This window comes from Mus caroli, unplaced genomic scaffold, assembly GCF_900094665.2.
Source record: "Mus caroli unplaced genomic scaffold, CAROLI_EIJ_v1.1 scaffold_11882_1, whole genome shotgun sequence".
NCBI classification, from domain to species: domain Eukaryota; kingdom Metazoa; phylum Chordata; class Mammalia; order Rodentia; family Muridae; genus Mus; species Mus caroli.
This window is the reverse complement of record NW_018390536.1, coordinates 1-14,122: the sequence shown is the minus strand read 5'-3', so window position 1 is coordinate 14,122 and position 14,122 is coordinate 1. Positions and strand designations below refer to the sequence as shown.

At 37.6% G+C, this 14,122-nt stretch overlaps 1 protein-coding gene across 1 annotated transcript in view; it reads left to right on the top strand.

The window, feature by feature from the left end:
* The window catches only part of LOC110288695 (vomeronasal type-2 receptor 116-like), a 33,725-nt gene extending 23,070 nt beyond the window's left edge, over positions 1-10,655 (top strand). Inside the window, 2 exon segments of the mRNA XM_021154975.2 lie at positions 9,723-10,633; positions 10,635-10,655. Of these exon segments, the coding sequence (XP_021010634.1) occupies positions 9,723-10,633; positions 10,635-10,655 (932 nt within the window).
* Positions 10,656-14,122: the final 3,467 nt, after the last annotated feature.

Sequence of the window (14,122 nt, the reverse complement as noted above, 5' to 3'; positions counted from 1 at the left end):
ACCAATTATATGGTTAATTTTGGAGTAGGTACGATGAGGTGCTGAGAAAAAGGTATAACCTTTTGTTTTAGGATAAAATGTTCTGTAGCTATCTGTTAGATCCATTTGTTTCATAACTTCTGTTAGTTTCACTGTGTCCCTGTTTAGTTTCTGTTTCCATGATCTGTGCATTGATGGAAGTGATGCGTTGAAGTCTACCAAAATTATTGTATGAGGTGCAATGTGTGCTTTGAGTTTACAAAAGTTTCTTTAATGAATTTGGCTTTCCTTGTATTTGGAGCATAGATATTCAGAATTAAGAGTTCCTCTTGGAAGATTTTACCTTTTTAGAGTATTAAATGCCCCTCCTTGTCTTTTTTGATGACTTTGGGTTGGAAGTCAATTTTATTCGATATTACAATGGCTACTCCAGCTTGTTTCTTCAGACCATTTCCTTGGAAAATTGTTTTCCAGCCTTTCATTCTGAGGTAGTATCTGTCCTTTTCCCTGAGATGGGTTTCCTCTAAGCATCAGAATGTTTGGTCCTGTTTGTGTAGCAAGTCTGTTAGTTTATGTCTTTTTATTGGGGAGTTCAGTCCATTGATATTAAGAGATATTAAGGAAAAGTAATTGTTGCTTCCTATTATTTTTGTTGTTAAAGTTGGCATTCTGTTCTTGTGGCTGTGTTGTTTTAGGTTTGTTGAAGGATTACTTTCTTTTTCTAGGACTTGGTTTCCATCCTTGTATTGTTTTTTTTTTTTGTTTTGTTTTGTTTTGTTTTTTTTCTTTTCTGTTATTATCCTTTGAAGGGCTGGATTAGTGGAAAGATAATGTGTGAATCTGGTTTTGTAGTGGAATACTTTGGTTTCTCCATCTATGGTAATTGAAAGTTTGGCTGGGTATAGTAGCATGGGCTGGCAATTGTGTTGTCTTATTGTCTGTATATCATCTGTCCAGGATCTTCTGGCTTTCATAATCTCTGGTGAAAAGTCTGGTGTAATTCTGATAGGCTTGCATTTATATGTTACTTGACCTTTTTCCCTTACTGCTTTTAATATTCTATCTTTATTTAGTGCATTTGTTGTTGTGACTATAATGTGTTGGGAGGCATTTCTTTTCTGGTCCAGTATATTTGGAGTTTTGTAGGCTTCCTGTAGGTTCATGGGCATCTCCTTCTTTAGGTTTGGGACATTTTCTTCTCTAATTTTGTTGGAGATATTTGCTGGCAATTTAACTTGAAAATCTTCATTCCCATCTACTCCTATTATCTGTAGGTTTGGTCTTTTCTTTGTGTCCTGGATTTCCTGGATCTTTTGAGTTAGGATCTTTTTGCATATTGCATTGTCTTTGATTGTTGTGCAGATGTTCTCTATGGAATCTTCTGCATCTGAGATTCTTTCTTCCTTCTCTTGTATTCTATTGCTGATGCTTGTATCTATGGTTCCAGTTTTCTTTCCCAGGGTTTCTATCTCCAGCATTGCCTCACTTTGGGTTTTCTTGTGTCTACTTCCCTTTTTAAGTCTAGTATGGTTTTGTTCATTTCCATCATCTGTTTGCATGTGTTTTCCTCTTTTTCTTTAAGGACTTGTAACTCTTTAGCAGTGTTCTCCTGTATTTCTTTAAGTGAGTTATTAAAGTCCTTCTTGATGTCCTCTACCATCATCATGAGATATGCCTTTAAATCTGGGTATAGCTTTTCGGGTTTGTTGGGGTGCCCAGGACTGGCTGAGATGGGAGAGCTGGATTCTAATGATGGTGAGTTGTCTTGGTTTCTGTTAGTAAGATTCTTATTTCTGCCTTTTGCCATTTGGTAGTCTCTGGAGTCAGTTGTTATAGTCGTCTCTGGATAGAGCTTTTTCCTTTTGTGATTCTGTTAGTCTCTACCAGTAGACCTGGGAGACTAGCTCTCTCCTGAGTTTCAGTGGTTAGAGCACTCTCTGCAGGCGAGCTCTTCTCCTGCAGAGAAGGTGCACATATATCTGTTGTTCAGATTTGTCTCCTGGGAGAATATGAAGGCCTGAAACATGGCCTGTCCCAGAAGCTGTTAGCTTCTGTATTCCATACTCTCACCTGTGCAGACTAGTCTTGGTGGGGTCCAGGAAGGAAGATGGCTTTCTTGGATAGTCCGGCAAAGACCTCTTGGGCGGGGTGGACACCTCTCCTCTGACAGGGAAGATGCCTGGATGTCTGGAGCATGAAAGGGGTTCAGCCACAGAAGCTCTGTGGCTTCTGGTTGTCCCAGAAGCTGTTAGCTTCTGTATTCCACACTCTCACCCGTGCAAACTAATCTTGGCAGGATCCAGGAAGGGAAATGGCTCAGGCGGATGCTCCAGCTTCATTGATTTTTTTAAGAAGCATGCAAGACTCATATCTGTTGCATCTTCATAGTGATTATTAACAGCTCATTTTTCATTTTTAGATGTTTGAGAATTTTCATAAAATGTGTTTTCTTCACATTCTTCAATTTCAATCCTCCCAGATTTATTTCCCTCTTCCCTCACTCCCAAAATTTTTAATTAAACTATCTAATACAGTTCATGATCCTCATTTGTGTGCATATCACTTAAAGGTTGTTAACCAACCAAGTGTTACACACTGAAAAATAAAACAGATTCCCCTTCCAGTAGGTATGAATTGTTAATACCTAATTTTCTAGGGAAGGGATTGTCTTCATGACTACCTTTAATATCTATGCTGAACATTTTCAGAGTTAAGTTTCGTGCATCTAACAGATCTTGTCATGTGTTATGAATTATGGGAACACTTTCTCTGTGTTCAGAAGACAGTATTATTTTGTAGTCTTCTGTACACTGAAGATCTTGCTAACTTTCTGGGTTCTCTTGGATTACAGGTTTTACAGAACATTCATTTTATTACTGGACCCATTAGGAAAGGTTAGAGGTTTTGGCCTTTTAGGGGGAGGTGTAGGGCTAGGGACTGGCTTTAGGATTAAAATGTCCCTGAGACATCTGCTCTCTTTTTTGTTTGTTTTGTTTTGTTTTGTTTTGTTTTGTTTTGTTTTGTTTTATTTTGTTTTGTTTTCTGCTTCTGCCTTCAGGTCAGGATTTAAGCATTTAACTTGTGTTCTAATGTGATCTATCCCTGACTCTTTTTATGCTTCCTACTATAATGGAAATGAATAAAAACTCTAAATCTAGAAGCACACACCACATTTAAAGAATTCATTTATTTATTTACAATCCAGCCATGGTCTGAACTTTGTGTCCAACATCCCACAGTTCCTTATCCCATTCCTTTATCAGACCCTGTTTTGGCCTTTATGCTTTGTAAAGTTCTTAAACTCTGTGGGTGGTGTCCTAGGTACTCTGTGATTTTTGAATAATATCAAATTATTAGTGACTACATATGATGTATGTTCTTTTCTGTCTGTGTTACCTCACTCAGGATTATATTTTATAGTTTCATTCATTTTTCTTCAAAAGCAATGGTGCCCTTATCTTAATAACCTAATGATATTCTGTTGTGCAAACATGCCACGTATTCTGAATCCATTCTTCTGTTGTAGGTTATTTGGGTTGCTTCCAGCTTTTGCTCTTACAAATGGGGCCACTATGAACATATTCTAGCATTTTTCCCTGTGATATGATGGGGGATTTTGGGGGGAATATGCCCAAAAGTGATATAGCTGCATCTTAAAATAGGGCTATTTCCAAATTTCTGAGGAACTGCCAAAATGATTTCAAGAGTGTTTGTATCAGTTTGCAACCCCAGAAGCAATAGAGGATTGTTTCACTTTCTCCCCATCATTGACAGCATATACTCTCACCTGAGTTTTGACTTTAGCCATTCTAGTTGGTGTAAGGTGGAATCTCTATGTCATTTTGATTTCCATTTCACTGACCACTAAGGACTTTAGTTCTTAAATGCTTTTTATCCATTAGAGATTCCTCTGTTGTGAATTCTATGGTTCATGCTGATTTCCTTAATCCACTTGGACTTGAGTTTTCTGAAAGGTGATACATATGGATCTATTTTTATATTTAAATACAAACTGTTAATTAGACCAGCACCATTCATTGAAAATGCTTTCATTTTTTTCTTTCTTTCTTTCTTTTTTTTTTTTTTTTTACTGTTTTATGCTTCTTTGTCAAATGTAGTATCCATGTATATGTGGGCTTATTTCTGGGTTTTCAGTTCTATTCCATTGATTGAGCTGTCTACATATATACCAATACAATATGGATTTTAACACTATTGTTTTGTAGTATAACACAATGTTAAGGATGGTACTTCCTCCAGAAGTATTTTTTATTTTAAGTATTGTTATTGCTATGGACGGCTTTTTGTTTTTTAAACGAAATTGAGAATTGCTCTTTCATTGCATGTGTCGAAATGTGTTGAAATCTTGATGGGGATTGCATTGAATCTGTTGATTGCTTTTGGAAGGATGGCCAATTTGCGATGTTAATCCTACAAATCTATAAACATGGGAGATCTCTTGATTTTCTGAGGTCTTCTTCAATTGCTTTCGTGAAAATCTTGAAGTTATAGTCATACAGATATTTCCCTAACTTTGAAAAAGTTACATCAAGATATTTTATACTATTTCTGCCTACTCTGAATGGTGTTGTTTTTTTAATTTTTTTTCTCATCTTGCTTATCTTTTGTGTAGAGAAAGGTTAATAATTTATTTGAGTTAATTTACTATCCAGCAACTTTAAATTGTTTATTAGCTGTAAATCTGACTTGTGTAGATTTTTTTTTGTGGTATCTTATGGAATCTAATATATCATGCACAAATTGTGATACCTTGACTACTTCTTTTCAAATATGTGTCCCCATGATCTACTATTGTTGTCATATTGCTCTATCTAGAACTTTGAGTACTATATGGAATAAATATTGAGAGAATGGACATCTTGTCTTGTCCCTTAATTTCATAGGATTCCTCAAGTATCTTTCCATTTAATTTGAAGTTGGCTCATAGTTTGCTGTGTATTGTTTTTATTATATTTAGGTAAGGGCCTTGAATTCCTAGCCTCTACAATACTTTTAACATGAACAGGTGTTGTATATTCTCAAATTCTTTTTCAGCTCTTTTTTTTTACTTATTTTTTATTGTGTATTTTATTGATTTACATATCAAATGTTATACCCTTTCCTGATTTCACTTCCTCCCAGAAGTACCCTATCACATACTCATTCCCCCTGCTTCTATAAGGGTGTTCTTCCACCCACCCACCCATAGTTACCTTCTAACCCTAGATACCCCTACACTAGGGCATCTATGGAGCCTTCATAGGACCAAGGACCTCTCTTCCATTGATGCATGATAAGGCCATCCTCTGCTACAGATGCAGATAGAGCCAGATGTACCCCTTTGTTGACAGCTTAGTCCCTGGGAGTTCTGGTGTTAGTAGGAGGGTCTGGTAGGTTGGTATTGTTGTTCTTCCTATGGGGTTGCAAACCCCTTCAACTCCTTCAATTCTTTATCTAACTCCTCTATTGGGGACCCCATGCTCACTCCAGTGATTGACTATGAACACATACCTCTGTATTTGTAAGGCTCTATCAGGGCCTCTCAGGAAACACTTCAATGTAATTGCCCAAGCAAGACACAAGTTAGTTGGTCAAACTCCAAATTATGGAACACCATGTCTGATGTCAAGGAGGTCTTTAGATCTCCACTACGTTTTCATCTTCGTTTACTGCAACAAACTTCTTTCTCCTGGGCTGGTTCCACTGCTATCAGCTTTCCTCAGCAGATTTCCCATGGCTCTGGAATCTTGAACATTTTGGGGGTTCCAATCACCGTCAATATTATTGCTTCTACTTCCAATGTCTGGAATCTATACAAGATCTTGGCTCTTCCAAAGGACTTGCATTATATCTTCTACTCTTCCCTGTATACCAGTCTAGGTTCTGGTTGACTCCACTCTAATTTTTCTGGGGGTTTTAGTGATCATCCCACACTAGTGTCATCTCCAGTACACTGGGACTTGCACTGCAGCCAGGCTTCACCAATAGTCTCTCACAGGCTCTCCTCATGTTGCTAAGTCTCAATTTCTTTGTCTGACTCCTCTACTCCTGGGCCATCAACTATAATTAAGGCTTTACCTTCAAAAATGCCATTTCCTGGTTTCTCACAGTGCCAAGTCTCAGCTACACTCCATGAAATCTTCATACTTTCAAATCCACTACCACCTACGTGACTCTAACATCAAGCTCATCTGCAGCTCCGTGTAAAACCTTGGATATCTCTGGAATAGAACAGCATTTACTCTCAGAAAACACTCCCAGATGATTTCCCCTCAGTGATTCTGATCTATTCTTAATCATTGCTAATTTCTTAGCTCAAGCTAAACAGTGTCAATTGTTCTAATAGTCTCCTCTTTCTGAAACATAAGCCAGTGTCACATGGCCAAAGCTGCCAAGTTTGGCTACATATGGGGGGATGTAATGTGTTTCCCCCTTATTCTATTATCAGCTTTTGTTTCACAACTCTTGACTGCTTAAGCTTAGTTCTCTTTAAACTTGCTCTGTAAATTGACCTTGAACTCAAAAATCTGGATGACTCTGTCTCTAGAATGCTGAGCTGTAAAACAAAGTACACCTGGATTTAAGCTTTCTCTACTTGGAACTTGCTCTGTCACAGGCTGGGCTTAAACTCAGTGATATGCTCATCTTTATAAACTGGAATTAAAAGAGTGTACCAACATGCCTTGGCCTGTTTCTCATGGCCACTCTTTTCAATGATCCAGGTCAAAGGCTGTGTCTGCCAGCCTCAAGATCTGGATCACAAGTTTGCCCACTATTTCTGTATTCTTGTTCATTCCATATTACATCTCCAAAGTATTACCTTTTCAACTCCAAATACAAACTATAGCTTTGTTGGATGAAATCTTACAGAGATCAACTACTGTCTTAACTTTTTTCCCCTTGACAATAGCATTTGGTTTCATTTCATTTCCTGGTGCACCTGTATTATTACTTGATCCATATGTTACCTATTTTCCTTTCTAAGCTTGATATGCTTGTATGAAAATGATCTTAATGCTCTTCATGAGACTTGACCAGAGATCAAAGTCTCTGTTCAGCTTTTGGGGACTTCCTTTGTAAATTCAGTTAATATAAATCCCTTTATCTTAGCTTCAGGTAGGCTCTTTAGACAAGGGCAAAATGTGATCACATACTTTACCAAAATACCACAAGAACAGTCCCATATAAGAATTCTTTTCCTCAGAAACGTTTAGAATCAGGATTCCCCAGTTCATATCACATTCAGCAACAAGTTTCCACATTCCTACAAGGATGGCCCATTAAGGCCCACTTAAAACATTTTACTGCTTTCCAAATCTCAGAATCCACATTCTTCTCACCAAAAACCTGGTCAGATCTACCACAGAAATATCAGACTACATGTACTAACTTATGTCTTAGTTTTTTACTGCTTGTGATGGTTTGTATATCCTTGGACCAGGGAGTGGCACCATCTGAAGGTGTGGCCTTGTTGGAATAGGTGTGACATGGTTGGAATGGGTGTGTCACTGTGGGTGTGGGTATAAGATCCTCACCCTAGTTGCCTGGAAGTCAGTCTTCCACTAGCAGCCTTTGGATGAAGACAGAACTCTCGGCTTCTCCTGCGCCATGCCTGCCTGGATACTGCCATGCTTCCACCTTGATGATAATGGACTGAACCTCTGAACCTGTAAGCCAGCCCCAATTAAATGTTGTTTTTTATAAGACTTACCTTGGTCATGGTGTCTGTTCACAGCAGTAAAACCCTAACTAAGACACTGCTGAAAAAAATCACTTTGACAAATTCAAATTTTATAAGGACAACATTTATTTGTGACGGGCTTACAGGCTCAGAGGTATAGTTTATTAACCTCAAAACAGAATGACAGCATCCAGGTAGCCATAAGACAAGAGGATCTGAGAGTTCTATATTCTCAGGTGAAAACTTCTAGGAAGTGACTGACTTCCAGTTAACTAGGATGAGGGTCTTAAAGCCCACTTCCACAGTGGTATACTTCTTTCTACAAGGCCATACTTCAAAATAGTGCCTCTTTCTGGACCAAGCACGTTCACACTACTATCCCAATATAATGTAATTTTAAAAATTTGGAACATCTACTTTATGTTAATATTAACATTTATAAAAAATTTTAAAAGTTCCAGAGCATAGTATTATACTTGTTTCTCAAAAATCTCCCATATTTTTTTAATTTATTTATATTTTCACTACATATTTTATCTCCTCATCCACCCTTCAAAGTATCCACATCCCATTACCTCCTCCCCACTCACCTGTCACCAAGTGAATGTCCCCAAGCCCCACGCCAACTGACCTCTAAAATCCCTGGGGACTCAAGACTGTAGAGCATTAGGTGCATCATCTCTGAATGAACACAAACCCCAGAGTCCCCTACTGTATGTGTGTTGTGGACCTCATATCCATTGCTATATGCCGCCTATTTGGTGGTCCAATGTTTGAGAGATCTCAGATGTCCTACTTATTTGAGACTGCTGGTCCTCCTACAGGTCTGCCCTTCTCCTCAGCTTCTTTGAGCCTTCCCTCATTCAACAACAGGGGTCAAATGATTCTGTCTATTGTTTGGGTGCAAACATCTGCATCTAATTCTTTCAGCTGCTTATTGGGTCTTTTAGAGTTCACAGAGACCTCCCCTTGAGCAGTATCCCAATTTAGACCCACTTTTCCTTAGGCTCTTCTCCACTTCCTTCCCTGTAATTATTTCAGACAGGAACAATTATGGGTCAGAATTGTGACTATAGGATGGCAACCCGATCCCTCATTTGATGTCCTGTCTTCCTGCTGTTGTTGGGTTCTATAAGATTCTGCTCCCTACTGTTGAATATTTTCCAAGAATATTCTATCTACTTGCACCTATATGCTTGCTTTAAATGCCATGAAAACATATTATTGGGTGATTTTTGAGAAGTATCTTATGTAATAGGGTCTATTTTCTAACCTCCAGCAGGGAATAAACAGCATTTGAAAGCACAAGGAATGTTAAGGAGAAAAGTAAATTTAGGATTCACATATAAGAAAGCATAATCTAAAAAATAAGTGCAAAAAGAAATCCAACAATCTAGATTTTCCATATTTAAGGAAGAAAATTCTATGAATTATGAGTACTATCAAAAATACAGTAAGTTTTTGCAACATAAATCAGTATTCTATTTACTTTTAAAAGAGGCACAGCATTGTCAGTAAAGGAAGAGAAATAATGTGTGAAAAGAGAACAGAGGCATTTAGGTAGTATAATTTAAATTGCAATCATGAAGACTGTTAAGGAATTTACTGGAAGTTGATACCTGCCTGGAAAGATACAATACTATTCTTTATAAAGCTAGGATTTGAAAGGGTACATATTTTCCCAATGAAACCTTTCTTAGTTGTACATAACTGGTTTCCTGAATTTAATCAGTGACTACAAAAATGTAAAAAGTAGATATAGAGAGCACAGGGAGATGTGAGTAAAAACTAATGGAATCAGACGTGTATGATGGTAGTAATTAAAGAAAGGTTGCATCAAGTTCTTTTATATGGGAACATGAATACAGAAAGAAATATGTTGGGAACAAGGTGAAGTTTAGAAATCTAGAATTATGCATACCAGTGTACTAATTACTTTGTTCCCAAGAAAACAAAGTACAGTGACTTTTGTGTTATTCCCTGTAGTTAGAAATGTCTCATAATGAAAGGAATCAGAACAGACCACACTCCTGATCTCATTTAAACCTATATTTCTGACCAGATGTAGAGGAGTGTATGAAGTGTCCTGAGAGTCATTATGCAAATACAGAGAAGAACTACTGCTTCCCAAAATCTGTGAGCTTTCTGGCCTATGAAGACCCCTTGGGGATGGCTCTAGCCAGCATAGCTTTGTGCTTATCTACACTCACTGTCTTTGTTATTGGCATCTTTGTGAAAAACAGAGACACTCCTATTGTCAAGGCCAATAATCGGGCTCTAAGTTACATTTTGCTCATCACACTCACCTTCTGTTTCTTATGTTCTTTGAACTTCATTGGTCAGCCCAACACAGCTGCCTGCATCCTTCAGCAGACTACCTTTGCAGTTGCCTTCACTATGGCTCTTGCCACTGTGTTGGCCAAAGCTATTACTGTGGTCCTTGCCTTTAAGATCAGTTTTCCAGGGAGAATGGTAAGGTGGCTAATGATATCAAGGGGTCCAAGATACATCATTCCTATCTGCACACTGATCCAGCTTCTTGTTTGTGGAATATGGATGGCAACTTCTCCACCATTCATTGACCAAGATGCTCATGCTGAACATGGATACATCATCATTTTGTGCAACAAAGGTTCAGCTGTTGCCTTCCACTCTGTCCTGGGATATCTCTGTATCTTGGCCGTTGGGAGTTATACCATGGCCTTCTTGTCTAGAAATTTGCCTGATACGTTCAACGAATCCAAATTTCTGTCATTCAGTATGCTGGTGTTCTTCTGTGTCTGGGTAACCTTTCTTCCTGTCTACCATAGCACTAAAGGGAAGGTCATGGTGGCTATGGAAGTATTCTCTATCTTGGCTTCCAGCACAGCACTCCTTGTCTTCATATTTGGTCCCAAGTGTTACATTATCTTGTTAAGACCAGAAAAGAATTCATTTACTCATATCCGGAAGAAAACACATTCTAGAAGGAAGAATTCTCCTCAAATATAGTTGATAAAAATAAATTTAGCTTTAAGTTAACAACTTTATAAAAGGGATCATTCATAAATTATTCTAAAATATGTTATACAATTATAGTTATGAATGCAATTTTATAAGGTTTTATTACTTTATTCAACTATATTATAGTGTTATAGTATGAAGGTCATTTATTTTCCATGTTTGAAAACCACAACTTTTCTGGTGATTCAATATCTCTGAGTCAAAGACTTGATGTCTGCATTCCTGTATCATTTCAAATTTTTATATCCTTACTTGATAGAAATTCTTCCTCTTCATTTACTGTCTTGATTTCATTGAACTTCATGAGTATTCCTCTTACTGCCTAAAATACCAAAACATTTAGAAAGTGTATTGGAATATAATTTCTTATGGTCCATTAATTAATCGTACAAAATCTTGATTGCCATATAAGTAGTGTTTAAAATTATTGTATATTTGATGTTCAGCATACCAGGTTTGAACCTGAACAACATGGTATATGTAAAACTCTCAAGGTATTTACTTACTTGATAATGGTCTGCTTGAATTTATCTTTTTTATATTTAAAGCCACAGTCTGTCATAATTTAAATGAAAGGCTTAGTAATATAATAGCATTCTAGTCCTGGAATTATATTTTGCATTATATCTTAGTGTGAAGGTTCATTTAGAAATGCATTTTATTGTCCAAAGTGAAATATGATTTAGAGAACAATCCATTTAGAGTCCATATTCATCATTTGAAAAAAAAATTATTACATGTCCAACTGTTTGAAAATTAGTTGACTACCCTAACATGCTTTTAAATTTAGATATTTACACATACATAGTATTTGCCTTTCTTGTGATTCAAATCATCTGAAAATTACTGTTGTCACAAGTAGCTCATGTTGAATTTCTGTATTATTCTCTAATATAAACTGTTTATTTTAATTTTATTCATTTAATTTTCTCTCATTTCATTTTTATATATTGATATAAAATAGTAAATCACTCAGAGCCTTCCATTTTATTACAACCTATTCCTCTAATATTCATTGTTATTTTGAAAACATAGTAGACATTATACTTAAAATAATCTTCTTTATATCCACATTGTTATATGAAAGAAAACAAATATAAAAACTTTAGAGCAATAGCATATGATTTTTGTCTTAGTCATGGTCTACCTTTCCTCTTATCACTATATCCTTCCAAAATTTTCTTGGCGACTTTGCTTTTTGGCTTATGACCAGCTCAACTAGAAGGATACCATGTCTTAACTGGAAATCTATTTTAGTCTATCCAGTTGCAGAAATTCCATGAGCCTTAGAGGGAAACCTACACCTCCCATATTACTAAGGTAACATTGGAACACCCGTATATAATGGGAACAGTGAAAGTCAAAAAGCCAGCACAGCTGTTTGACAAAGATCCAATAAAGCAGACATCCAAGTTGAGATCAGGATCAACTGTTTTTCAATTTTTCCACCAAAATATTTTTTGAAGTTAGACTCAAACTAGGTAGCAAACAGTAAAGTTTGGTACACATGCACTATGATCAATATTTAATTTTCAAAAATATAAAGATCTGATCACTATAATAGTTCAAAGTTATATGAGTTTTCCAGCAGTTAAATAAATATTCTGTATTTTTGTAATTTTTGTAACTCTTTGTCCTGAGAAATGAATTGATATAAAGCAATAAAGGGTGTGGAAACTAAAAGGAGGGCTGGGGAAAGAGTGGGGAGGGAGGAAAACCCACGGAGGCCAGAGTTCCTCCTATGCTCTGGGCCTGCGGATATGGGAGGGCTCTTGGATGCTTTCCACCCAGCCCCAGGTGGGCATCTAAGCCTCTAACCCCACTCGACAGCTGGTGGACAAGGGTCATCGCCCAACCAGGGCCCCGGGGCAATACCCTGTAGACCTGAGGTTACAGGAGTACGGGCATAGGGAGAGAAGTTCCCATGCAGGTAACTGCAGTGGGCCTTGATATACAGAGACAGTCTATGGTTTTAGAGCTTTATTATAGAAAGGCTGGGGGAAGGAGAGAAGGTAGAAAGAGAGAAGGAGACAGAGACAGAGAGAGAGAGGGAGAGAGGGAGAGAGGGAGAGAGGGAGAGAGGGAGAGAGACCATGGCCAAGAGGAAAGAAGGGGCAAAGAGAAAGAGAGAAAAAAGGCTAGAGAGAAAGAGGGAGAGAGAGGAAGAGAATGAGAGGAGCGAGGAGAGGAAAGAGAAGAGTAAGGGGAATAAGAGCAAAAGAGCAAGAGATCGAGGTGGGGCCAAGCAGGCCCTCTTATGGTATGCTCTTTTCTTTACTGTTGCTAGGTAACTGGGGAGGAGTCTAGCCTGAAAGTGAGAAGCTTGGAACATTGCCTCTGTTTCTATTAACCATGCTTCTCTTGTGGGGGCTGAGGGGATGGTAATTTCGACAGTAACTAGGGTTCCATGCATGAGAGAACTCCTTCTGACCCATGTAGAATAGTTATCACCACTGGGTCCTGGGGTTCAACATATACCCTCAACTGGAAACCAGGCAGTCTGTGCATAGCCCAATGCCCAGCAAAAGGGTACAGTAGTAATTTGTTTCATTGTTTTAGGTAGATTTCAGTATATCAAGGCAGAGAAAGAGTAATGGAAGGGTCAGGCTAATGAGAATACTGACAACTTCTCAAATCATAGAGAGTGAGGGAGCAGATAAGTTGGGTATAAACAAAATATACAAAACTGTTTACTTTGTGACTAATTGTTGATGTCCCCTCAATATTCAAAGATATGAAAATTTATATAATATTCTAAACAGCAAAGTGCTGAACTAAAGGACTTAAGGTCAAAACATGTAGCCTATATCAAAGCAAATACCCAGCTAGCATATAGTTGTTTCAGTTAGACAACCCCACACAACTCAGTACTATAATACTTACTACCTCTACCTTGGTCAATATCCATTCTTAAGTACAGCCTTTTTTGATTACTTTCCTCTTCAACACATGTCCAATCCAGGCCTCATTGCAGGCTATTTGAGTTTGCTTTTTACTGCTTGGCAGAGTGGCTATATAAAGTCTTAGTAAAAGCTTCTATATATTCCTCATCAAGAACTCATTTCTGCCTATTTACTACTACCTTGTAGATGATTCTGCCCCAATTTTCTCTCATCTCAAATCAGTTTCTATCTCCACATATTGTATTTGCAGTTTATAATGTGTGACAACTCATAAAGATATGTTCTTACTTTTTCGATAGCATGAACCCTTGATCATCACTCAATGCATACTATATCTCTCTCCAATAAAAAATATGATTTTACTTTCTTTTTTTTTAATTTTTTTATTAGGTATTTTCCTCGTTTACATTTTCAATGCTATCCCAAAAGTCTCCCATACCCACCCCCCCAATCCCCTACCCACCCACTCCCCCTTTTTGGCCCTGGGGTTCCCCTGTACTGGGGCATATAAAGTTTGCAAGTCCAATGGGCCTCTCTTTGTAGTGATGGCCGACTA